The sequence below is a fragment of the Barbus barbus genome (assembly GCF_936440315.1).
Source record: "Barbus barbus genome assembly, chromosome: 25".
Taxonomy (NCBI): domain Eukaryota; kingdom Metazoa; phylum Chordata; class Actinopteri; order Cypriniformes; family Cyprinidae; genus Barbus; species Barbus barbus.
In genome coordinates, this window is record NC_136753.1 from 8549523 (window position 1) to 8576291 (window position 26769).

At 39.7% G+C, this 26769-nt stretch overlaps 1 protein-coding gene across 1 annotated transcript in view; it reads left to right on the top strand.

Annotated features, from left to right (window-relative positions):
• Nucleotides 1-8085: 8085 nt before the first annotated feature.
• Nucleotides 8086-26769, top strand: part of tmtops2a (teleost multiple tissue opsin 2a) — a 30659-nt gene continuing 11975 nt past the window's right edge. Inside the window, exons 1-2 of the mRNA XM_079377428.1 lie at nt 8086-9074; nt 25846-26171. Of these exons, the coding sequence (XP_079233554.1) occupies nt 8705-9074; nt 25846-26171 (696 nt within the window). The 5' untranslated portion in view covers nt 8086-8704. The remainder of the gene's footprint in view (nt 9075-25845; nt 26172-26769) is intronic.

A 26769-nucleotide genomic window follows, 5' to 3' on the forward strand; every position in this document is an offset into this window, starting at 1 on the left:
TTAATTCAGTCTTCAAATAATTAACATAAGGCTGAACTGCTTGAATTTGATGATGTGAGAAGAAATTAGAAGCTCATACATCAAGAAAATCCTCATTAATCTGTCAGTTGATTGACCTGGAGCATATGTATGAAAATTTGTTACCATTTTAAACTATTTTTCCAATTAAATTAAGAGCCCTGTGTCTTACTACAAGATCCTGTCATCAATTTCCCAGCATTTGCTATCAAATCTTGCTAGACTTTTAGATTTGTGACCTTTTGCTCTTTTTTGCATTTCTTTCATATATGTTATGTCACTCACTACGCACACTATGATCATAAGCACTACAGAGAGACTCATAAATGGACCTCTGGATCATCTCAAATGTCAGACTTCTTATAATATGAGATCATTGTCATATTGTTCCAATTTCAGATGCCTGTGAGTTATGTCCTTGAGGAATCTTAAGGGCTTGGTTTCACATGCAGAAACCCTGGTATTTAATGCACAGTATGCATCTGTGAATGTGAAAATTCAGAATCCTAATGTGATAGCTTTTTTATTGTGTTGCAACAATACAATATCTGCGGTTGAGTAAATAATTGAATTAACATCTCTGATACTGAGGGTCCTGTTTTGTATTGAGGCAACCTTGTTGTATTGACACCATGTCGCTCGGCCCTCAGTGTGCTCCGTGTAATACTGTTCTCTGTGGTGATGTAGTTACTGCATATGTATGGCTGATGTCTGGATGTCAGACAGTAGGAAGACACATAACAAGGATAATCAATGCATTATGAATTTATAGGCCTTCAGTAAAACAGTTAAACCTTATGTATGGAATAAATCGCCAGAGCATGACTAAACAGACAGGGTCATAGTGAGCATAAATCCATGTATTAAAGTATTTGGTACGTGGTAAAATGACAGGACAAGGTAACAAAACTTAAGTTGGAATCCATCTTTCCTTGTCTACAGAATATCAAGAGCCTCCAAAGTTGTACAGTTTAAGAAGGAACTTCAATATCTGATTACACAGCCTTTGTGTTTGTAATAACATATATGTAATAGCACATATTGTAATAACATATACGAAACCAGGAGAGAGTTGTGGGATACATTTGCGAACCATACCACCCCAAGTAAGTTCCCTTCCAGGAGCTCAAGCTGCGTCGAAAACGCTAGGGGAACACCACCAGCATGACCGCGCTCTGAATCACATGTGTAATCTGTCCAATGGCTGGGCGAGACGTCATAGGCGGGTGACGTCACCGACCGGGAAACTATAAAAGCATGTGCGGTGGAACCAGCATCAGCTTTTTGTCATTCAGCAACCGCCACTCTGTGTGTGTTTCTGTCATTTCATGTTGTGAGTCTTATTTAGTGTTGTCTCTACACAAAGCACATATAAGCTCCACAATGTCTAAGAGTGCAGATCACATTTCAGGCAGTGTGTTCCCCGTGCAAACGTTACATCATTGCAGGGGATACTCACAGCCTGTGTGTGGTTTGCTTCGGAGCGAGTCACGCAGAGTCGGCTCTCGTGGACGAAACCATTCTCGGCCCGCCTCTTCATCCCCACCTCTGATAACTATGGCAACGTAGCGGGGTTGAACAAGTGCGGTTACAGAGCGATGCCCCGGGTCGAACAGTCGCTCATGAGCTATCTGTCCCCCGGCACGGCGTTGTCTCTGAAGGCTCTGACCCTGCCCACCAAGCCGTTGCGCACAACATCAGCGCTGGTGGGCAAGGGGTATGTGGCTGCAGGTCAGGCTGGTGTGTGTCTGCACACCATTGGCGGTGTTACAGGCGTACTAAGCCGACCTGCTCAAAGAGCTGGATGAGGGAGAGGATCTCAAGCCTGACGATTTCACTGAGATCCACAGAACCACTGATTTATCTCTCCACTCCACCAAGGAGACCGCCCGTGCCATCGGCAGGTCTATGGCAGCACTGGTGGCTGTGGAGAGACATCTCTGGTTGACCCTATCTGATATGAAGGAGAAAGATAGGGTCTTCCTCATGGACGTCCTGCTTGTGCCTTCTGGCCTGTTCGGCAACGCCGTCAATTCCATCGTCGACAGGTACCAGGAGGCACGTAAACAAGCGGCCGCGTTCCAGCGGTTCCTCCCTCACTGACTTCTAGCTCTGGGGGCTGCTCGATGGGAGCAGCCCTCGCCGCATACCAGCTCCTCATATAGAGAGGCACAAAAGCAGAGCATTGCTACTCGCGGCGCCCTGCGGCGGGGCCGAGGTGGCAAACGCTCTGGGTCGAGGGCCTCTAAGACTAAGCTGGATCTACGGACCGTACTTCAGTCTAGGAGGTCCTCGGCCAAGAAGCCCTGACAGGCATGGCCCAGGGCTTACGAGGGCAGACCCCTCTGGGGACGAGAGGGTTACACCGCATTACACGGTGTCCGTCTCTCCTCAGTGCCCTCGGGAGATCAGTCTGCTAACCCTGCCAGAGTTCCAGGGCGCAGCGGTCTCCAGCGAGCGCTTCCCTCAGTTATTTCCGACCCGGAAACGTAGCGGAGCTGAGGAGTTCGCCACCCCTTCAGGGGCCTCTAGAGCAGCTAGTTCAGCCGTTTCCTGCCGGTCCTCTGCTTCAGGGAACCGAGCTAGCAGCTCTGAGTACACCAGAGGCCAGTCTCGAGAGATTTGTTCCCTTAGTAGACTATTGAGCAGCGTGGAAACTACTGCCGAGTGTGTCTCAATGGGTCCTGTGTACTGTAGAAAGAGGCTGCAGAGCCTACTCGGGGCACACCAGTGTAGGAATCACCCCGCCGTCGCCTTTCAACGGGGTGATTCCCACACCGGTGTGCCCCGAGCAGGCTCTGTTTATTGAACAAGAAGTAAACACTCTCTTGAGGAAGGAGGCCATCGAGGTGGTCCCTCCTCACAAAAGGGAGTCCGGGTTCTACAGCCCAGAATTTGTCTTATTTAATTTGTGGTTTTTCAAGATGGCGCCGTTGTGTTTGGCCAGCCGTCTCTCGCTCTCTCTATTTTGGATTTTGCTCAGTATTTTCTGCATTTCTGTGATCGAATCGTGGTCCACAACCTTCGTATACGATCGACAGATAATGCTTGATATTAAGACTTCAGTTACTAACCTCGGCACCGATATAACGAGTGGCTTCCATTCGCATTACTCGTCGTTCCCGATGAATATTCCGGAACACTTACGCCAGCTGCTTACTGCCACTCCTCGCAAGAAACGTCGCAGAAGACGTGGTAAACGTGGAGGCATTGCTGTTCGACTAAAAGCTGGAATGGTTATTTCTACCTGCTGCTCTACACGGATTGCGTGTGATGTACCTCTCCGCTGCCGTTGGATTCGGCCGATCATCCCCAGCTCCCTCGATTCGACTACGTTGTGTCTGCTTCCTCGGTTTCGCCAGGACGGAGTGCACCCTCAGTTTCTGCGTCCGCTTAACAGGGGATCTCAAAAAGAGAACGATCCACCGCCGCTCAGGATGGCATTGCTCAATGTGCGGTCTCTGGTAAATAAGACTTTTATTTTACATGACTTTTTTATTTCACGGAGTCTGGATTTTCTGTTTATGACCGAAACATGGACAAAAGAAGGGGACTTAAGTCCTTTCTCCGAACTTGTTCCTCAAAACTGTTCATTTTTTAACACTTCGCGATCTTCTGGTCGCGGGGGAGGTTTGGCTGTTGTTTTCAAAAAATCCTTCCACGGCCGCATTATTCCTTCTGATGTCTATAACAGTTTTGAGGCTCAATTGTCTCTAATGGACTTGGCAAATCCAGTTCTGTGTGTTGTTATTTACCGACCCCCTCAGTTTAATAATGCTTTTCTGAGTGAGTTTGCTGACTTTTTGGGAAATGTATTAACAATGTATGATAACATTTTACTGCTTGGCGATTTTAATATTCACATTTGCTGTCCCGGTAAACCACTATCTAAGGATTTCTGTAATCTTATGGATTCCTTTAGTTTTACCCAATGGGTGCAAAGTCCCACGCACATCAAAGGTCACATTTTGGACCTGGTATTCTCCCATGGTTTTTCCATTATGGATATGGAGATTGGAGACTCAGGCTTCTCTGATCACAAATCTCTGACTTTCACCACTGCCCTTCCTCGTGGATCTAGTACTTCATCTGCTCCTGCCCGCTGGGTTCGATATTTTTCCCCTACGGCTTCCGAGGATTTTGCTACTGCTTATAAGGCAGTTGAGGATTTGTCAGCCTCAAATTGGTCTGTAGACAATTTTGTCACTAATACTTATTTTAATCTTTTTAATAACACCTGCTTGAATATTGTTAACGATATTGCTCCTCTGAAGATTAAGCGCTCTATCAAAAAATCTGCTCCTTGGTTCAATGACTCTACTCGCTCACTTCGACGAAACTGTAGACGAGCTGAACGCAAATGGCGTAAGGATAGGCTGCAGGTGTCCTTTGACATTCTAAGGGAGTCCTTTTCTATTTTTCAGAAAGCTGTCAAGTCTGCAAAATTCAAATTTCTTTCTGGGATTATTTCTGAAAATCACCATAGACCAAGAGTTTTATTCTCAACTATTGCCGCTGTTTTAAATCCAACTGTTGATGCTTTCCCTGATTTGTCTGATTCCTTATGTGAAAACTTTGCGGCCTTTTTTGTCGAGAAGATAACAAGGTCAAGACCTCAATCTTCAGCGGCTCTTCATATTTCCCATGAAATAACCGGCCGCTCTTCTACTTGGAGCATGTTTAGTTCTATCTCCCTGCAAACCTGTAAAGACATTATAACTCATCTGAAACCTACGTATTGTCCGTATGACAGTATCCCATCTCACTTTTTTAAGCAAATTGTCGATACTATAGGGCCTGATCTCCTGTTTTTTATCAATATGTGTCTGAGCACTGGCACGGTCCCTGATTGCCTAAAACATGCTTCCGTAACTCCTCTTTTGAAGAAACCAAATCTTGATGTGTCTGACTTAGGCAATTTTAGACCAATCTCGAATCTCCCTTTTATCTCAAAAATCTTGGAAAAGGTTGTATTCACTCAACTACACTCTTTTCTGGATTCTAACTCATTATATGATAATTTTCAATCTGGATTTAGAAAACTACACAGTACTGAATCTGCTTTACTGAAAGTTACTAATGACATTATGTTGGCTACAGATAACGGGAGTGCTGTTGCTCTGGTCCTTTTAGATCTCAGCTCAGCATTTGACATGGTTGATCATTCTACTCTCATCTCCCGTCTGGAAAATCTTTTAGGCTTTCAGGGTACCGTTCTGAATTGGATCCGATCTTTTTTAACTAATAGGACGTTCTCTGTTTGTATGGGAAAATACACTTCCTCAATTGCTCATCTTTCTTGTGGTGTCCCGCAGGGATCTATTCTTGCACCAACTTTATTCTCTCTATACTTACTGCCATTGGGTTCCATCTTTTCCAAATATGGAGTTTCATTTCACCTATACGCTGATGATACCCAATTATACATCCCTTTTAAACATAATGATTCAAGGTCCATAGAGGTTTTGCTAGCCTGTTTTCATGAAGTGAGAACTTGGCTTTCACAAAATTTCTTAGACTTAAATGAGAATAAAACCGAGGTTATACTGTTTGGTCCAAGTGATTCCTATGACCTTGGTGATTTAGACCTTGGCTACTTAAACTCTTATGTTACTCCTTGTGCAAAACATCTAGGTGTCTTGTTAGATTCAGGTCTTAAGTTTGACAAACAAATTAATTCTGTGGTTAAATCCTGTTTTTATCATTTAAGACGTCTCGCAAAAGTCAAACCTGTTCTTTCTTTAAAGAACTTTGAAATAGTCATCCATGCTTTCGTCACCTCACGCCTCGATTACTGCAACTCGCTCTATTATGGAGTAAATCAATCATCTATCAGTCGTCTTCAAATGGTACAAAATGCTGCAGCTAGGTTGTTGACTGGCAGTAGAAAATTTGATCATATTTCACCCATTTTAACCTCTTTGCATTGGCTTCCAGTAAAACTGAGAATTGAATTTAAAATTCTTGTTTTTGTTTTTAAATCACTACATGGCTTAGCTCCAACGTATCTGTCTGACATTTTAAAGTATCACAATCCTTCTAGGTCACTCAGATCGGGCAGCCTTGGATTGCTCTCTGTTTGTAGATCTAGGTTGAAACATCGAGGAGATCGAGCATTTGCGACAGTAGGTCCTAAACTCTGGAATAGCCTACCGGCTTCAATCCGAATGGTGCCATCGCTTTCTTTATTTAAGTTAAAACTTAAGACTCATCTTTTTAGTGTGGGTTTTTAATTTATCTTAGTGTCTTTGTTTTGCTATTTGTGAGATTGTAAATTGTACCTTTATTGATGACTATGTTCTGTACAGCACTTTGGTCAACCCTGGGTTGTTTTTAAATGTGCTTTATAAATAAAAAATGAATGAATGAAAATGAATACTTCATAGTTCCAAAGAAGGATGGAGGGTTGCATCCCATTTTAGATCTGCATCAGTTGAACCGCTCAGTCATGCGACTGAAGTTCAAGATGCTTACCATCAAGCAAGTCATGTCTCAGATCAGGTCCGAGGACTGGTTTGTTCATGTGTCCCCACGTGGAACTTGGCTGTGGTGTTAGAAGCTCTCTGTAGGCCTCCATTAGAGCCTATTGAGGAGATCTCCGATCACCTGCTCTCTATTAACACTACCTTCCTTCTGGCGATATCTTCTCTCAAGAGAGTTGGGGATTTACAGGCCATTTCAGTGGCCCCTTCCTATCTCGACTTTGCGTCCGGTCTCGCCAAAGCGTTTCTCTACCCTTGATCGGGGTATGTCCCTAAAGTCCCCTCTTCTACACCACGGCCTGTCGTGCTGCAGGCCTTTAGTCCTCCTCCCTTCAGAGAACCCGACCAGCGGAAGCTTAATTGTATGTGTCCAGTGCGAGCACTGGACGCATACGTCCACAGAGCTGCCCTGTGGAGAAGGAAGGACTAACTGCTGGTGTGCTTCGGTCCTCCTAAGAGGGGTCTGCCTGCCTCCAAACAGACCCTTAGTCGGTGGATCGTGGATGCTATCACTCTCGCTTATGAGTCCTCTGGTCTCCCCTCACCTCTGGGGGTCAAGGCTCACTCCACCCGAAGTATGCCAGCCTCCAAGGCCTTTCTGGCAGGTGTTCCTATGCAGGACATCTGCAACGCTGCGGGATTGTCCACGCCCCTCACCTTCGTAAGATTTTATGGCCTAGACATGCAGGCACTCCAGGCTCTTCCGTTCTCACGCCCTCGTCATGCTCCTGAGGGATACACACAGGGCAGGGACTTGGAAGTCTGGCAGCATGGGCATCTCGTTCCCTTAGCGTTTTCGACGCAGCTCGAGTTCCTGGAGGGAACGTCTCAGGTTACACATGTAACCATGGTTCCCTGAAGGGTACGAGACGCTGCGTCTCGAAGGCAATACTTCCAGCACCCCTGCGGGCAGTTGCTTCATTCCTAGAAGCTGACGTCGGTTCCACCGCACGTGCTTTTATAGCTTCCCGGTCGATGATGATGCATAGATTTAAAAAATGTGCATTGGACACTTGGTGCATTGTACATTGGCCACATCATTTCTATCATATTTGCATTGAAGACTGGGCTATTTGCTTTATCTCAGTAACTGTAAAGTTTAATCAATTGTATGTTTACCTCAAACACCTAGGTCAAAATACTACTACTACTAATAATAATAATAATAATAATAAAAATAATAAATTATCACATGAATAAAATTGTGACAAAAATGATACTACATTTTTTTACGGTAAGTGGTTGCAAACTATTTATTTTAGCTACATTTAAATAAATAAATACAAAAATATATAGTCAACTGAATTTGTTTATTTAAATTTAGCTTGAGTGCAACCACTTATCTTAAAAAAAAAAATTGTACATTCAATGAGTAATTTTTTTTCAGTGTGGCCACCAAGCAAAGCGTTCAATATCATAGTAATATTTTTACCACTGGGTGAAACACGTGAACATAATAAAAACCATACCAACTAGTTGTTGTTATATGAATGCTTATGAGTAAATAGCCCCCATGAATAACATTGCAACGTAACATATTACGCATGATGATCATTTATGGAGTGTTTACGTCACTTAGTATAGTCCTCTCAATGCATGTTCCACACACACGCGCGCGCTCTTCCGCTCTCAAGCGCTTTGAAGAGGCAGCAAACTCGAGATGCGCGAGCCTCGCCGATGAACGCATCAGCAGTAGAAAAAGCTGAGTTTGTCTCAAATAGGATGCCTCTTGGTTACCTTTGCTTTTTATGTGCATATCTCTTATTTACTCAGCGTCATGTCACGATAAGATGAACTTCCTTTATTCGTCTTCTGTCGGTGAGATTTTGACTGTATATAGTATAGCTGCAATGTACAGTTTAACAGTCTGCAAAAGTGTTTCATTTCCATGTTGACTTGCTTTAAATTTAGCATTGACATTACGTTGCGACAGCGGCATCCTCAGAAATTACCAGCAAATGAAGCTTACCAACAGATTTGTTTGTGATGGACAGGGAGGCTTTTTATTTGGGCTGCTGAGCCCTGCAACTTTATTCTCGCGCTCTGAAGACACTTGTGAAGATTTGACCACAACATTAGAAGCATGAAGTGAAACTCCTAACGGAACTTCACGTGAATGGGTCCACGCTCAGGTGTGGGGAAGCTCCGAACGAAATTCGGAGTGTGCAGTAAAAGTAATATCCGTTGAACAGTGTTAAGCGAAGATGTTTTCTGAAGAAGCTAATTTCAGTTACACTTCAAACAGCACGGGTGAAGACTTGCTACCGGCGCTAGATAACAACTGGAGCGACACACCGGCTGAGAAACTGTCACGAACGGGCCATAATGTGGTCGCCGTTATTTTGGGATCTATTCTGGTATTCGGGATCCTGAACAATTTCGTTGTGCTCGTTCTGTTTTGTAAATTCAAGACCCTGCGGACTCCAGTGAACATGCTTCTGCTCAACATCAGTGTGAGTGACATGCTCGTCTGTCTGTTCGGAACCACGCTCAGCTTCGCGGCCAGTATCCGCGGCAGGTGGCTGGTGGGGAAACACGGGTGCATGTGGTACGGCTTCGTCAACTCATGCTTTGGTGAGTAAGAATGCAAGATGTGCGTAGGTATTGGGAATCTATCTGTTTAATGAGCTAAATGTTACAGACAGTAACCTACGCGATCCGCATGATTATGTTTAAATTAAGAATAACTTTTTATAATTAGCTAGCTATCATTATTTTGCTTAGCATTGTGATCACCATTCTCTCACGATTCTGAAAAAAGTTTGTCAGTCAGTGCTCTAGAAAAGCTGCACATAATAAAAATTGATTTGCCTCAGTCTATTTAACATGCAATAAACACAATGCTAAAAGTAAAATAAGTGGAAATGCCATAGGAAAAAATAGATTTAAACTTTCATGATGTGTCAAATTTGTAACACACACACACACACACACAACCAGTCAAAAGTTTTTTAAAGAAGTCTCTTCTGCTCACCAAACCTCAATCTCGATCCAAAGTAAAGCAAAAAATGTTGTTAATATTTGAAAAAAAAAATTACAATTTAAAATAACTTTTCTATTTGAATATATTTTAAAATAATTTATTCATTTGATTTTAAAGATTAATTTTTAGCAGCATTAATCCAGTCACATGACCCTTCAGAAATCATTCTAATATTCAGATTTGCTGCTCAAAAACTATTATTATTATGTTGAAAACAGCCGAGTATATTTTTTGTAGATTACTTTAATGGATAGAAAGTTCAGAAGAACAGCATTTCTGATAAAAAGAAAAGAAATCTTTAAAAAAAAACAATTTTTTAAATCATAAATGCCTCTATCATCATAAATTTTGATCAATTTAAAGCATCCTTGCTATATAAAATTATTGATTTCTCTACCCCCCCCCCCCCCCCCCCCAAAAAAATATGCTGACTCCAAGCTTTTGAATGATATTGTGTATAATGTTAAAAAAAAAGCTTTTTTATTTTAGATAAATGCTGATCGTTGGATCTTTCCATTTAAACAATCCTGAAAAAATGTACTCAACTGTTTTAAATATTGATAATGATAATAATAAAAAATGTTTCTTGAATAGCAATGATTTCAGAAGGATCATTTGACAATGAAAACTGAAGTAATGATGCTAAAAGATTTAGATTTAAACACAGAAATAAATTACCTTTATAATATATTCAAATAGAAATTAGTTATTTTAAATATAAAAAATAATTATATTTCGCAATATTATTGCTTTTGCTGTATTTTGGATCAAATAAATACAGGCTCGGTGAGCAGAAGAGAATTCTTTAAAAAAACATTAAAAATCTTACTGTTCAAAAACTTTTGACTGGTAGTATCACAATCCACTCAGGAGAAGGGAAACGAGGAGGCGAGGAACTTCTTCCAAACTTAAACTTTTATTAAACAAACTCAGGAATCGCTGGAGACATGGAAGAACATGGAATGACGATCAGACACAGAGGCAGGGAAACACAGGGCTAATAAAGGGGAGACTAAACTAGATAATTGACAACACAGGGTTGGGGACTAATAAACTAATGATGACAGGAACAGGAAGAAACTCCAAATATGGTCACGAGAGGAGGGGAAACAAGACACAGAACTGACATTACGCCCCCCTCCGGAAGGCGCGTCCTCGCGCCATACACCATCCAACGGGGAGAGGGGGTGGGTGCTCTGGAGGCCTCCAGGGAACAGGAGGCAGGACTACCGACCTCCAGGGCGGCATCCGTTCCGGAAGCCATTGGGCGTCAGGGGACTCAGGAGGCCATGGCGGATCCGGGAACTCAGGAGGCCATGGTGGAGCAGGGAGCTTGGGAGGCCATGGCGGATCAGGGAGTTTAGACGGCCATGGCGGAGCAGAGAGCTTGGGCAGCCTTGGCGGGTCCGCCTCCGAGACCGCGCCCTGCCTTGGTCTCTGCAGCAGGAGCCCTACTACCCCCCCAAAAAAAAATCCTTGGGGGAAGTAGGGGCTTGATCCGGCTGGCATTTAGGAGGAGACGGAACAATTGGGGGGCGCTCGGGCAGCGTGGACTCGGGCAGTAGACTTGCGTTGGCCGCTGACGGCTGACTTGCGTGGACCGTGAACGGCGGCGGAGTTGACTTCAATTTGGACAGTGGCTCAGGGCTGAAGAAGATGGAGCTGCTTCGGAGGCAGGGGGATTCTTGGGGTTGGGCAGGCGGTAAGAGCCGTTGGAGTGGTATGCGGAGGTTCTCGGCGTGGGATGAGCTGGGGAGATGCGGCTCGTTCCAGCTGGAGCGGGATGACGAGGCTGGGGAATTTCCTCGACTTCAAAGTCGTAACCGTTTAGAAAGAGAACAAGATTGATAAGCTCAATCAGGGGGAAATCACCGATGGGAAGATCGCAGCTTATCGTCTCGTCATCCAACCCCAGCAGGAAACACGCACCCAGAGCGGCGTCGTGCCAGCTCATCCGGTTGGCGATCTCGAGAAACTCCTCCACATATCTCTCCAACCTCAGTCCGCCCTGCCGCAATCCACACAGCACGTCTTCGTCCAGTCTTCTGTCACAATCCACTCAGGAGAAGGGAAACGAGGAGGCGAGGAACTTCTTCCAAACTTAAGCTATTATTAAACAAACTCAGGAGACATGGAAGAACATGGAATGACGATCAGACTGGACACAGAGGCAGGGAAACACAGGGCTTATAAAGGGGAGACTAAACTAGATAATTGACAACACAGGGCTGGGGACTAATAAACTAATGATGACAGGAACAGGAAGAACACCAAATATGGTCACGAGAGGAGGGGTAACAAGACACAGGACTGAGAGGTAGTGTATATATAATAGTTTGAGTGAACTGATTTTTTGTTTATGAACAAACTGGATGAATGACTGATTCAGTGACACATTCATGGTGACAGTCACTTGATGCTACTTTTTGAATCAAGATCACAAACGTATGATATTAGTTTGTTTATTTATTTATTTTTTGAGTGACACAAAATAGACTCAATAGACTCAAAATAGACTCAAATAGCTCAAATAGACTTATGGAATATTATTATTATAATTTTTGCATGAATATGTGCTAAGTACGTAGCCCTTTAAGGGACATTGTGGTGGGAAAAATTCGGAGTGAGTGAAAAAAATTTGGGGTGGGAGGAAAACTTTTGCGTTCCCTCGAGAAACTTTGCTTTCCCTCGCAAAACTTTTGCGTTGTCTCGCAAAGATATTTGCATTCTCTCGCAAAACCAGTTGAGTTCGCACTGTTTACTTTACAGCTTGCAGTGGTTCACAGCTCCGTATGTTCACAATGGAGAGGTTCATAGAGTTTTATTTTGAACTTGGACTCAAGTATAAAGAAATACAGTCGGTTCTTAGTTCAAGGCATGGTTTTGGGACATTCTAAAACGCTTAATGCTTTAAAACAGTGACATTGGAGGACCAAATTCGATAATAATAAAAGGTGATCAAATTATTAGGCTAATATTAATAACTTTATTAATAATATTACTAAGCAGAAGCCCAGAATATGAATGTAACCCCCTGCACGTAAGCTTTTTCTCCCCCAAAAAATGCTTAAGGTAGGCTAATGAATGAAAACAGTGATTTAAAAATACCAAATCCATTGCATTCATATTCTTGGCTATTCTGCTTTATTAATAGTAATATTATTAATAAGGTTATTAAACTTATTAGGATAATATTATTAGTATTTATTATTATCAAATTTGGTCCTCATGTTTTAATAAGCCACATTAAGCGTTTTAGAATGTCCCAGAACCGTGCCTTGGACTAACCTGTATTTCTTTATACTTGAGTACAAGTTCAAAATGAAAACTTTATGAACCGCTCTATTGTGAACATCGGAGTATGAACCTTTCATTAGCCTACCTTAAGCATTTTCTATGGGGAAGAAAAGGCTTAACGTGCAGGGAGTAGCTTTCAAATTCTGCTTTATTAGTAATGTTATTAATAAAGTTATTAATGTTAGCCTAATAATTTTTTATCAGGATTTATTATTATCGAATTTAATGTCTGTTTTGAAACATTAAGCCACATTAGGCGTTTTAGAATGTCCCAAAACCATGCCTTGAACAAAGCACTGACTGTATAACTATTACTTTATTGAGTCCAAGTTCAAAACAAAACTCTATGAACCGCTCCATTGTGAACATACAAGCTGTAACCTCTGCAAGCTTTAAAGTAAACAGGAAGAGTTTGTTCGAACTCAACTGGTTTTGCGAGAGAACGCAAATATCTTTGCGAGAGAATGCAAAAGTTTTGCGAGGGAACGCAAAACATTTGAAAAATATTTTTTCCTCCCACCCCAAATTTTTTCCACTCACCCCGAATTTTTCCCACCACAATGTCCCTTAAAGGGCTCCGTAGCTATGTGCTTTAGAAATGGTCATAAAATATGCATGCCTATAAGCAAGTGGCATGCATTTTATGGTAAAGTGTTACCATAAAATGATTTAACTGAACACATTTACAAATGAGGACATCGTCAAAATAAGGTTTTGTCAGATTTAGCTCACATCTGAGTACAAATTTGGAAAAAATATAGTTATGGTAACTATCTTTCTCCCACACACTTACTGCAGTTTTATATGTAACCACATTGGACTTTGAAAAATTATTTGACGAAATTCACTTTTGAACCACCCTCTCTAAATCATTCTATAATAGCTGAAATGTATTTTAAAGTTTCAGATGGATTAATTTAGCCATTTAAATCATGCTGTAACTAATACATGTTGAATTATCTTCAGGGAGATCATCCCTGGAGTGCAATAAATATTCTATAAAGCATTTACTTGTAAGGTGAAAAATGTCACCAGCACAGTCCCCTGTGAAACACAAGACTGCAGATGGAATTAAATGTGCAGGCAACTTTGTGACATGCGTGTGTGTGTGTGTGTGTGTTGTACCATAACCAGTTATACCACATACCAGTGTCCCCCTTTTTTCTTCCAAGTTGACCGCAAAAAGGTTTTTAAATGCCAAGATGCTGATGCTGTCCATGTCATGCTATTCAGAAGTGTACACAACTTGCATTATTATGCAGTTATCAGATAATAAATTTGCCCCATGTTGCATTTTTAAGGCCTATCCTATGTCATGAAGGTCATGAAAAACAGTATTAGGGATACATTTCTTTATAGAGCAGCAAGGATGACTGGGATATATAGTCAAACTGTGAAAAAAAAGCTTGACTGTTTAATTCTTGCATTGCATCCTCATTAAGAACATTAATTAGAAAATCCAGCAGTTGTCCTACGCTCTTATATTGTGAAAGCATGCTCATTTGTATATGTGTGAGACCAGGTTGGAGAGCTGCATACAGTGTATCCATGTTAATCCCAAATTGAGCTTGTTTCTTGTCTTCACTCAAGCATGTTGGGTCTAAATCCTTATGAGCAGAGTATCCTCTTAAGCGCAGATAAACATGATTAAACAGTTTTGAAGATAAGAACATGCTGTCCTGTTAGAAGAGAGGCCTGAGGAGTGATTTGGGAACATTAGGGAATTGATTGCATAACTCACCTCTTCCCACGTAAAGCCAGGGCTGGGGAACTTCAGATCTGAGGCCAAGAAGAAGCTCAGGATCGGCCCTCGTGACAAAATCACTTTCAGAGAATATGCGAATCCATCTTTTAATTAGAAATTATCAGTAGGATGATTGATGCTGAGAGAATATTTCCTCTTCAGAATTATAATAATGACAATTAAAGTCACTCCTCTTTAATAGATGATATTGCGTATTATCCTGACACCCACCTGGTTTCCATTTCTGATCAATCTCTCCAATTAGTAACTGTAATGTGGCAGAGTATCAATTATGATTTGCAAAACATAGTAATTACTTCATCCTTCTCTCATTAAGAATGAGAAATGTGTCAAACTCTGTCCAGACCACCTTATTTCTCAGCACAGAAGGAAGTTATTTTCTGTGATTCACTCTTTCTGATTCATTACTATTGGTGAATAGCAAAAATAAATGGTAAAACACTATGTTCTACAAACTGTTTATTTTTGATTGTGATAACAAACTAAAATAATATAACAAATATCAATTTGAAACATAACAGACTGTTTTGTACACTTAAAATAACTGGTAGAGTATACGAAATATATAAATCTGTATTTATATATCAAACATTTCTTTGGCAAGGTCCCTGCTGACAGACTAACTAGTGCTGTCAAATGATTAATCGCTATTAATCGCATCCTAAATAAAAGTTTTTGTTTACATAGCCTAATATATGTGTGTGTACTGTGCATGTTTATTACATATATATAAATAGACACAGATAGAAAAATATATGCTTATATATTAAATATATTTATATACAAATTAAATTATATAAATATAAATATATACATGTAAATATTTTCTAAATATATACTAAATGTGTGTGTGTTTATATATACATAATAAATATACACAGCACACACACATATATTATTTAAACAAAAATTCAAAATATATATATATTTTGGATGCGATTAATCGCGATTAATCGTTTGACAGCACTAATAATAACATAACTCAAGCTTTAGCTACTGTATTCTTTAGCTGAAAATGATCTTTAATTCATAAGATATAGTTATTACAGTTTTTTACAATTATGACTTTTTTTTTTAGTACTTCTAACAATTTTCCTAAACTCTTAACGCACCAACACACCTACAACACAAAATTGACAAAACAGTTAATTTCATGCTCAAAATCACACATTGCAAACTAAACTCCAACACTAATTTTCAAAATACAGTAATACACTAACACTAACACAATTGTATAGCCTACACAGACGGATGACGGAAAATTGTTAAAAGTATTGAAAAAATTGTCATAGCGATTGTAAAAAACTGTAAGATACGTAAGATATTAAGTTATGTAAGATATCGATTTAAACTGCAAATGCTTTGTTGCTTCAGTTTAATAAAGCTGATTTATGAAACAACAGGCCATGGAGAACAATACTAAGATACCCAAATATATTTTATTCCATAATTTCTAATGTTCCTCAAAAGACTAATAGCATGCTCACCCTGTAACACAGTTAACTAGTATTGAGTATTGGAGCCTGACAGATCAAATATAAATGCCACTCAATGTTGTGAGATTTATCAGAATGATTTTACATTAACGAATCATTAGAACATACATTTCATGTGCTGCTTTAGTCACATGGGTTGCATTCTGCTTAACAGGGTTCCTATTACTGCTCCCTACACACTTAGCACAGAGGATATATGCAAGAGTTATCTTCACTTGACAGAATTCAGAAACATAGCACAAGAACTCTTTTCAAACAAAACATTTCACATTGTATATACTGTATATATTTAAAGTACGTCTACTATGCACTAATAATTTGTCCATTTGTACACGGTTTGACTTAAGAGTCCACATACTTTTGGGGCCCACTGTAATTGTATATAAAACATCAAGTATATTTATAGAAAATACATACAGCGGTTGGAGAAAATAATATGAACATCCATTATGAGGGGATTTGTGTAGGCTACAGTGAAAAAATAAATAAATAGAAAAATAAATGTTGCGATTTTTAAAATCTTCTCGCTGTCTCTATTCTCTGCGTTAAATGTGTTTAGTACAAGCCATGAGTGAAATGGGTGACTTGTCAGACTTCCAAAAAGGGTAAATCATGCAGAGCCCATTTAGAAAATGGGTGAATGATAGGGACCCTCAAACTCTTAAAGTAGAAGGTCTGTGTTCAGACAACTCAGAACTACTGCTGCAAACTGACCTTGAAGACTACACAAAAACCAACCACAGATAACTTCACAAAGCCAACTTATATGAAACTGCAATTGTTAAAACTTTACTCATAGACAACTATGCTAAAAATGGGGTCATGATCATAAAACCTGGATGGATGGTGCACAAAAATGTACTTTAACCTGGCCAGCTCAATATCTGACTTCAATATTATCAAACCACTATTGTTCTGATGTTTATTCCACTGGAGAAATTCAAAAGTTGTGTGAATCTATTATAAGAAGTTTGAAAATGCTTGTATTAAAGCCAAATGGTGGTAAAACAACTTATGCCTAGGACGTCACCATTTGGATCATGGGTTGTTTCCCAAGTAACATAGTGTACACTGTTTTATGCATACATGCATACTATTTCCTCAATCAGATTATGTGTAAGTATAAACTCGTGAATTACATTTCCATTGGACAAGCCACCTTTGAGAGGTGTGACCTTAGCAGAAGTTACAGGAATAGTGATCCCTCACCCTCAGGCCACCCAAGATGTAGATGAGATTTTTTTTAATTTTTTTATTTTTTATTGGAACATTATTGTAGAAATTAGGCATAACATCACTTGCTCACCACCAATGGATCCATTGCAGTGAATGGGTGCCGTCAGGATGAGAGTTCAAAGAGCTGATAAAAACATCACAATAATCTACAAATAATTCACATGACTCAATCTATCAGTTAACATCTCGTGAAACAAAAAGCTGTATGTTTATATGAAACATATCCATCATTAAGACAGTTTAATTTTAAAACTTTATCTTGAGGCCATCATGCCCCTCAGAATGAACATATGAAAGTTCTTTTGAATTTGGCATATTTGGAATCTCACTTAAGATGTCCAAAAAATCCTTTGTAGACCACTTCTCAGAGCACTATAGAATGCACCCATGATGACCATAAGAGTATAGCTCAGCGAACAGGCAAGTGACCAGTTAATTATGTACACCTCTGAACCTGTGTGTTAATGCCAGTATCTAATCAGCTAACCATATAGCTTCAGCTTAAGGTATTAAAGCATTTTTTTTTTTTTTTGATGGTGAACTACATACTCTTGAGCACTCCTTTTTTAAACCGTCATTCATCCCTTCACAGTTATCATCATGACCTCCACATTCCCCATTCATTATTCCCCATTTCATTCATGCTACGCTACAATGCTTTGTGCCACGGTGAGGCACGAAGCAACATCAGCACGTCACTGAAAATCAAACAGTTGGGGAGCTTTCATGCGCAGAGCTCTGCTGGTGTTTTTGCGTATGAAATAATGTATACTTAATACACATCAAACCTGCAGTTTTCCTTTCTGGATTTTTATAATGTGTTAAATTCACAAAACATTGCAGATTAAATATAAAGGATAGCAGACAATTAAAAAAAAACCTATTTTAACTAATTCTAGTGATTCATATAACTTAAAAGTACAGATTTAGGGAATATATAGTAAATATAAAGGTAACTAAGATTGAGGAACTCAGATCAATACTCATTCTCAAGCTATTGAACAAAAGAATCTCATATTTCAGTAATATAATACTTTGTGAATTTGTTAATCCATGGTACTGACACTTTCCTTGTAGAGGCTGTTAAGGACACAGAAGAGCACCCAAGCAGAACACTATTCAGTGGAGTTGATGAATATAAAAGCATCCAGTTATGATGAAACTGTTTATTAATCACTTAGAGACTCATTCAAATAGCAGTATTTTTGTCCCCTGTGAAGGGAGCAGCCAGTTGTTTGCTACTTAATGAGCTCATCCGTGTCTTCATTATGTAACTTTACAATGGAAATAAAGTCCTCTGTAGTGCAAGCGGCTGAATAAAATTTTATGTTCAGGCACAATGTTATTTTAATTTTTTTTCCCTCTTTGGACTATGATTTGGGACACACTAATTCTAAATTAACATACTTGCATACAGCAGTAAGACATCTAATTGCTGTGAGTGTAAGAAGCATGGGTAATTGCTTACAATAAGTTGTATAAAAAGTTTTCTTTTCTTTTTTTTGGCAGCAACGTAAATCCATTACATTACACATTTTAGGTAATATAATCAGATTACTTTTAGATTACTTTTGACCTAACTCGTTTAGCACATTGATTTAAACAGGATAATCTTGTACCCCAATGATGTTAAAAAAAAAAAAAAAACGTAAAATTAAAATAAATAATTAAAAAATAACAATCAAAATAATTCACTTACTAAAAAAGAAGAAATATTTTATGTTTAGCCTGAATTGATTTTTGTAAATCCATTGGTCAAATGCTGTGTGGCACCTGACTAATGACTGATCTCTATGTGAATGTCCACAAAACTAGACTTTCTGAGTGTGTATAAGCAGTAGACTATTTTAGAAAGGAACATTTAAAAGATAAAAAAGAGGAATTAGTGTCACAACCCCTTGGACTCATGTTTTGTCGTCTGCCTGTGTTCCCTTCTTGTTTGCCCATATTTGGGGTGGGGGGTGGGGGGGTGTTATGAATGATCCTGCTGTCCTCGTCCTCCTGCTGGAGCAGGGAGACCGCTCTCTCGAGGACACTGAGGACTTCGTATTATGCACTACCCGGACAACTTCCTCTGCTTGTTTTATCAAGCTGGACTGAACACCTCCACACGAGCACAGTTGTCCGGGGACGGTCCTCGAGAGAGCCTCGGCGCATTCATCGAGTGGGTGCTGGTGTCCTGCAAATCGAAACTCACTGTGGACATCGCGGATGATGACACCAACCCCACTCTGGACCCAGAGCCCAGTCAACTTCCACCCCACGGCGCGGAGCTGCCAGAGCTCACCGCAGACGGAGAGCCAGAGCCTGCCACGGTCGTTGAGCCATCACCATCAGGAGCGACAAATGGATAAGAAGAACTTTAAGATAAGACGGAGCTTAGTTCTTGTTCCTTGTGAAGGAAATATTATTTACAATTTTATGAACAGGTAGACAGGATAAGCCTTTATTTACTATTAAGTACCTTTTTTAAGGGGACATATTGGTGGTCAGATGAGGTCCTCTGTACAATGTTATACAATCCCACTGATTTTGCAGTGCTTCAACAGCTTCTTAGTTTATAACCCCTACAACTGATATGCAAATGCTGAAGTAGTAGTAGTAGTAGCACAAGTCACAAGTACCAGCGAAATTAGCCATCAACCTGTCCATTTCAGGACAGGAAGACAGGGAATTGAGGAAGAAATACAGCATAACATGATGAAGTTGGGGAGAGAAAAAATAACCCCCAGACTATGCTCCTTTGGGAGTACAGTGTGAGAGCAGGAAAAACACCCCAGCAACAAAAGCACATAATCAATACAGCATAGACACACGACTTGCAACAGGGGAGGTAATCCAGCTCCGGCAAGCAGCCATCCGGTCCTGCAGCCATTCTTGGCGCTGGTCACAGACCCGCTTGTCAGACTGGCGGAACAAAGCAGCGAAGGCGAGGGATCGGGGGTGGGGAGGTGAATGCATATCTGTATATGTTCGTGTGTGTGTGTCTGTATGTAAGAGTTCATGTGGAAGGGGGGAGGAACGCGAGAGCGTCTCACTGCAGAGCTCTTCCCGGGGTTGTTTTTCCAACAGCGGCCTTAGCCGAGGCCAGTGCTGGTCGAGGGGAGCCGAAAGAAGATAAGATTGCGATTGTTTGGTCTTGGGGCGAGTAGCCGCATTCCAATTTCACGGCTACTCTCTTTGTCCATTCTGGTCTCCAAATCCATCAATTTTCCTTTTCAAAGCCGTGAGCTTCTCCGTGATGGTATCCATATTGCGGTTAATGGTCTCAGTCTCAATGCTGACCGCTCTGCCCACTGCTTCAATCATGACGGGCAGCCTTGTGAGGTTTTGGACAACTGTTCCCGTTTCCTGAATTCTTCGATAACCCAGGGCAAAGCCTAATCCAATCAGTAGAAGACCTGTTATCATGCTTCCGAATAGGTAGATATCTTCAATGTCCTCCACGGAAAGAGCCGCCAGACACACGACCCGCCACCTTTCCCATGCGTCCATCGTGTTGCCAGCTGCAAACGTTCCGGCAGGGCAATCAGGTTCCCCCGAACCCAAGCTTCTCATCGAGAAGATGGTGTCAATTGCGTTGAGAGACCAGTTGATCAAATCCATGATTTCCAGTTTGGAGAGCAGTGCAGAGAGAATCTCTCAATTATTAGACAATAGACAAGACGAGACAGCAAAGCAGGCAAGGTAAGGGGAGGAGAGGGAGAAAAAATGCGTCCGCATTCATTGAGAGCCAAAGAGAAGAGCAAGTAGCTGTTCCATGCACACATCAAAGTGCATCTGTTGAACCTGATGCTATTATCCCCTTGTAGTTGGCTTTTTGTATGCTGTATGTAAGTATGTTGAAAATCCCAAAGGGCTAAAGAAAGGCCAATAATGGTAGTGAGAATATAAACATTATCCTTGGTAAAACTGATCGTATTTGAGTAACAAAAAATAGGAAAAACAAACAAAAACAGTACAAACACTGAAGAGCAATGCACAATAGCTGCCATCTGCGGTGCCATCTTAGATCAGACTTGATCTAAGATGGTCAAAAGTGAAACTAAAAATCTAAACTAAAACTCAGTCAAAAGTGTTGATATTTAGTTCAGTAGGAGTAGGACTTTTCACTGTTTGTATCATTCTGCTTTTCAAGGTTTAGATGTTCCACATACAGTAAGTTGTCATTGAATCATTCACTAACCCCTCAAAAAACACTAATTCATTCATGAATTAAAAACAACTTGTGTTGTCTGGAGACACGCAATGGTTGATTCTGCTTTGACGTGGTTTGAAACTATTTATTGACAGAGTAAAAATAGATGCCTTGTTTACTGAACTGTAGTAAAAAGCAATAGTGCACAAAAAATACATAGAAATTCATTACCTGGAATAGTACTTCCCGACAATAAGTATCAAGAATACTGTATTTAAAAGGTACGTTGTAAGTAAATTAACAACGTGTATTACTTTTCCATGTTACCTGCACCAAAATATCCCTATTAATTTTTCAGCAAAATCACAAAATGTGTCATTTGGCAGTCTTTTGACAGATTTTTGGGCTTTTGTGAAAACTACATACCATACTTCTGTGTCTCTGTTCACCCATATTCTCATTGAGCCCAGTGCATTATGAGTGTTCAGGTTTTCTTACCTTTTTCGCCACAGCAAAACTTTTAAAAAATGTTTCTACTGCATAGACAGACAACTTTAAAAGTGTCCCATTGGTTTGCCATAAGTGCTACACCAGAGCCGAGCAGAAGCTGCAGTGTCTGACTCTACTAAACAACACACTCAAGACATGAAAATTACCCTGTAATCCCCTGCTGTGTGTTTCTGCAGTGCAAATATGTTCGGCTCTACGCTTGTGTGCTGTTTCTTGCATACACAGTGACAAATGTGACATCCTAAGATTCCGTCAAAAGACTCAAAGATTAGCAGATTTAGTAACACAGCCCTTCGCATACTTAAAGGATTGGTTCACCCAAAAATTCGGTCATAAATTACTCACCCTCATGTCGTTCCTCTGTTCACCTCTGTTCATCTTCGGAACTTCGGAGCTCTCTGACCCTCCCATAGACAGCGGGGATCCTTAAACGATCAAGGTCCAGAAAGGTAGCAAGGAGATGGTTAAAATAATCCTTGTGACATCAGGGGTTCAACTGTAATTTTACAAAGATACGAGAATATTCTTTGAGCACAAAAGAAAAAAAAAAGACTTTATTCAACAATTCATCTCCTCTGCATCACCCTGATGCCATTTTGGAGAGTCTCCACTGAACGTAAACAACGTGTGCTGTTCTGTGTCAGCTGTGCAACGCGAATACGTTTTCTACGTTGTTTACTTTTTTGCGCAAAAAGTATTCTTGTAGCTTTGGAGAATTATGATTGAACCCCTGATGTCACATGGATTAGTTTACCAATCTCTTTGCTATGTTTCTGGACTTTGATCGTGTAAGGATCCTTTGATCGTGTAAGGTCAGAGAGCTCTCAGATTCCATCAAAAATATCTTAATTTAATTTGTGTTCTGTCGAATGTTCAGCAAGTCATCCCTGGTAAAACTGATCGTATTTGAGTAACAAAAAAATAGGAAAAACAAACAAAAACAGTACAAACACTGAAGAGCAATGCACAATAGCTGCCATCTGCGGTGCCATCTTAGATCAGACTTGATCTAAGATGGTCAAAAGTGAAACTCTCAGATTCCATCAAAAATATCTTAATTTGTGTTCCTAAGATGAATGAAGGTCTTATGGGTTTGGAACGACATGAGGGTGAGTAATTAATGACGGAATTTTCATTAAAAAAAAAAACCCAAAGGAACAGTATGTGCCTTTCATATTTTGGTGAATATCTGTTGAATTAATGTCCATAATGAAATTTCATATCTAAATTTTGGAGACAAATCTGTGATATGAATGAACTTATTTGCATACAGATGTTTGAAATGGATGTTTCATCAGCCAGTCTTAAAATTTCCACATTTGCCCTTTGAACAACATCAGAGAATAAGTCTTGCTTAAAGGCATTTTCATTAATATGTTAAAAAAAAAAAATAAAAAAAAATAAGAGGTTGTGGTAGGTCTCCCACTTCATGCTGTGTTTCTTGAAATAGCTATGTACCTGGGTGTCATTTATCATTTTTGTTTTGAAAATCATAACATTGCTTTGACATTAAGTGCTTCCCTTGGGAACCAATGTGAATAATAAAGCCCATTTTTATTCCCTGTAATTATTCCCTCAAATTGACAATTTATGTTTTTGGCAGGCAATGAATGAATGGAAATAAATTTAGACAGACATTTAAACTAAATCACTTGTATTGCCAGATTGGTGCTGGTTTACTGACATTTATTATCCTTTCAAAGGTCAAGAGTTAATTGATGTGGATTGAGTTTTCACTTTAGGGTCCAGGAATGAATGAACAAACAAACAAACAAATTTCTTGTTCTGTAAAACTTTTAAATCTAGTCTTTTGTTGTATCTTTTTAGGAAGTTTCTCCTCATCACTGTAATTTGCAGGGGATTATTATTATTATTATTTAAATGTTGAATATTTTCTCTAAAACTTAAAAAATTATTTTGGAACAACATTTATTGGGAACACTGAATTAAAATTAATAGCTGACTTTATTTTTTTATAACACAATGAAAAATAAGTGCTAAATAATAATTCCTTTGGTTGAATAACCTCCCATTTAGTGTAGCTGGCATTGTGTATGCAAAATCTGTTGACATCATGTTAAAAATACCAAAGAGCTAAATTACAGTTTTTTTCAATTGCTAACATCCCTTTGTCCAAACTGTAGTCACATTTTCAAAACTCTAAGCACAATTAACACAACATCCGTCTGTTGTGGCCATTCCATTTACACAATTCATGTTGTTTTCACACAATATTCAGTCAATTAACACTTTTTTTCATACAAGCCTACCCCATACCAAAAATCATGGATCTTTCTTATCTTTTTTTTACAAATGCTTAAACACAGCATGACAGAAACGAAGACCTAATGTTCCAAACTTAAATATAGTGTAAAGCCTCTACTTTAAAACAGCTTAAAAGATCTGCTAAGAATTATTTTGATTACTAATAATTGAGAAATAGCTGATTCCAATCTTAATGTATAATTCCAAGTTTTTCCATACATGGCCATGCACAATAAAAAGGCACTCTCTGGATTGCTTTTGTTCAAAACAATACAGAACAACACAGAGAATTATAAAAAGAAAGAAAATGTTTGGAGGAGGGAGAGGAATAGCTGGGACGAGGAAAAGGACTGGTTGGACCAGGGAGAGGAGTAGTTGGGCCAGGACTGTCTGGTTTGGTTCAGCTACCAAATCAAGAGACTACAGCAGACAGTCAGGACTGCTGAGAGGAATGTTTGTGCCCCCCTGCCCAACCTCCAAAATCTTTACATCTCCAGAGTGAGGAAAAGGGCTAAGAAAATCACTTTGGACCCCACACACCCTGCCCACTCTCTCTTTGAACTGTTGTCTTCTGGTCAGCGATACCAACCACCAGAACAGCCAGGCACAAGAACAGTTTCTTAACGCAGGATATATTCAGCCTGAACAATTGTAAAACATTCATAACAATACATTGCCCATCATAAATGACACATTTTTACAGAGAAAACTGAACATTTTCATTTGTGAACTGCACATTTGTAAATAACATATCTGTACATTCATTTAAAGGTGTTTTTTTTTTTATCACTGACAGCAATTTCATTTTTCCAGTAAAGCCTTTACTGCTGCAATTCTGTCACTTTTCTTTTACATTCCATAAAGTACTGATGATCCTTCACTATGCTGTGCACATAGACTTACTATATAAAATGAATCCACTCACACACACAAAAATGAAATTGCTGGCTGAATTATTATTATTATTGTTGTTGTCATTGTTATATTCTTTAATGGATCTCATATTGTATGTTCTATACAGGCCGAACTGAGACATGATAAGTAATGCAGTTTTTGTAATGCCATTAATTGTTAGCATTTTGACAGTCTATGTACTATAATTGACCACATGTTCCTGTTGGATAGAAAACCAGTGCTAATGTTTTGACCGAATGACTCGATTTTGAATTGGGCTTGCTGTGTTTTGATAGAGTTAGTGTATGAAGGAAAAGGTATTCAGCATTTTGAAATGTAGAGTTTGTATTTATTTAACAAAATGTGGCCAGGAAATTAACTATTCGGCTAACTGTGTGATGTAGGTGTGTTGCTGTGTTAAGAGCTTAGAAAAAGTACTTTAAGTATTGGTAAAAGCTTGTTAGCGATTGAAAAAAAACTGCAAGACCAATAGTAACAGTACAAAAGCAAACATTAAAAAAATCAAACATGGTATTATAAATTTTCTCCTGTATTTCTCTGGGCAGTTTTACCCTGGAGTTTATAAACATTGAAGTTACTCATGGAGCTTCAGGAAATCTCCCTGGTTCATTTGCATTTTTTTCTGTTCATTTACATAACACTTGTGACATAATGTTGTTGATTATAAAAGTGACTCTGTAGTTTAACAGCAAGCATAAACATACACTAATTTTTCTTTTCATTTATTTTTTTTTAAACAGGGATTGTATCATTGATCTCTCTGGCAATCCTTTCATATGATCGTTACAGCACTTTAACCGTTTACAACAAGAGGGCCCCAGACTACAGCAAACCCTTGTTGGCTGTCGGGGGCTCCTGGCTCTACTCACTGTTCTGGACAGTTCCCCCCTTGCTGGGCTGGAGTAGCTATGGACTGGAAGGGGCAGGAACCAGCTGTTCGGTTACATGGTCGGCTAACACCCCACAGTCACATTCCTATATCATCTGTCTGTTCATTTTCTGTTTGGGAATCCCCGTGCTGGTCATGGTGTACTGTTACAGCCGGCTCCTCTGTGCTGTCAAACAGGTATATTCAGTCACAACATCTTAATTCACAGTAAATGCTACACTTTAATTATGAGTGTACAATTTCAACACAACAGGGAAAGGAGTTTAGTAAGATTTCACAACTCAAAACCACTGCCTGCATTGCAGTTTCCAATCCTTTCTGGAACTAAACAATGACTCTCTGACTCAAGCTCAAACTAGGTCAATATCTCAGACTCCAGATAAAGTTTAAACCGCCTCAAATGATGTTTAAGCCAGTGATAACTGGAATCTACACTCTCTACTATGCGGAAAAATTAGATAAGTCAGCGCTATTATGCACTTGTTCGAAATAGGTCACAAAAAAGGATGATGTAACCTCATGAAAAATAGCTGAAAATGTACATTGCCCTCCAGAAGTTTGGAAACACCCCTGGCAAAGTGTGGTTTTGGACAATATCAGCATAAATCCTTATCAGTTTTTGGTGCAAATACATTAAAGTAACTTGACATTATCATTGATGACCACCAATAAAACATAATAATGGCAATATATACATGTCAAAGTCAAAGCTGCCCCTTTGCCAGCTGTGATGCCTGGTTACTGGTTTAAACTTGGCCCAGGTTTTTAAAAGATT